The sequence below is a fragment of the Pundamilia nyererei genome, unplaced genomic scaffold (genome assembly GCF_000239375.1).
Source record: "Pundamilia nyererei isolate P.nyererei 1_Seehausen unplaced genomic scaffold, PunNye1.0 scaffold02027, whole genome shotgun sequence".
Lineage (NCBI taxonomy): Eukaryota > Metazoa > Chordata > Actinopteri > Cichliformes > Cichlidae > Pundamilia > Pundamilia nyererei.
This window is the reverse complement of record NW_005189428.1, coordinates 3,456-4,422: the sequence shown is the minus strand read 5'-3', so window position 1 is coordinate 4,422 and position 967 is coordinate 3,456. Positions and strand designations below refer to the sequence as shown.

The following is a 967-nucleotide window of genomic DNA, read 5'->3' as shown; positions in this document are numbered from 1 at the left end:
TCTGGAGCAATTAAGTTGGCAGCAAATTTCACTATTCCTGTGATTATGTTTGATGATTCATCCACGGCATCGTTTACCGCCTTCATGGGGTCTGAGCTGATCTTGCTGAGGCCTCCTGATGGAGCATGAACATGAATACAGGCACACAAACAAAAAGATGTTTTAGTTACTCGTGAAGTTTGGCAGGAGTTATTCACCTGCTTGTTTTTGTACCAAGCCCAACAATTAAGAGTTCCTCAACTCTTATTGTCACATTTCCTCAATACAGACAAAGCTATCATTCCTCTAGAGTAAGGAAATGAGAAAGCATGATGTTCAAACTGGGATGGGGCAACAGGAGCTTAACTTGAGAGGCAGAAATCTGCATTTCAGGAGTTTTTCAATCTTCAATTACAAAGAACAGTAACCGACATTCCAGTTGAACCATCACAAAGGGCTGCAAATATAGAGCATATTGCTGTGCAAAGAGCATTTAAAAATCATATTGACTGTCTTTCATCAAGTTGGTGTTCATAGTTTTAAAAGTCAGGCTAACAGGTTATTTTTCTTTTGTTCATATTTAAATATTTTTGTTTATCTTTGTTTGAACATCTGTATTTGAATCTGACATTGAATCTGCACATTAGAACTTGTGCAATAAATTCCTTCAAACTAAATTCAATTAAACTCAAAAGACTTGAATTTTCTGACTTGTTTGCAAGCCAATTTGATGAAAGAGGGACCTGCATTCCAAGTGGAAATACCACCAAAACATTGTTCATTTTGGAATTACCTAGATGAGCCTAATCAGATTTTGTTTAACTTGAAATAAAACAGAATTTATACCAAGTAAAGCTAAAATACGCACTGGGAAAGAGGAAAAACAGAAATGCAGTGGAACACAGTTTGGTTTAAAATCCGAAGATTTCAGGAGAGCTTGAGTTTCTTACTCTGTAGACAGAGAACACTGATACTTGCAGTAAATAAA

General features: G+C 36.2%; 1 protein-coding gene across 1 annotated transcript in view; it reads right to left on the bottom strand.

The window, feature by feature from the left end:
- Positions 1-967, bottom strand: part of LOC102200840 (triadin-like) — a gene marked incomplete at both ends in the record, with an annotated part of 6,264 nt that overhangs the window by 2,874 nt on the left and 2,423 nt on the right. Inside the window, one exon of the mRNA XM_005755591.1 lies at positions 1-115. Within this exon, the coding sequence (XP_005755648.1) occupies positions 1-115 (115 nt within the window). The remainder of the gene's footprint in view (positions 116-967) is intronic.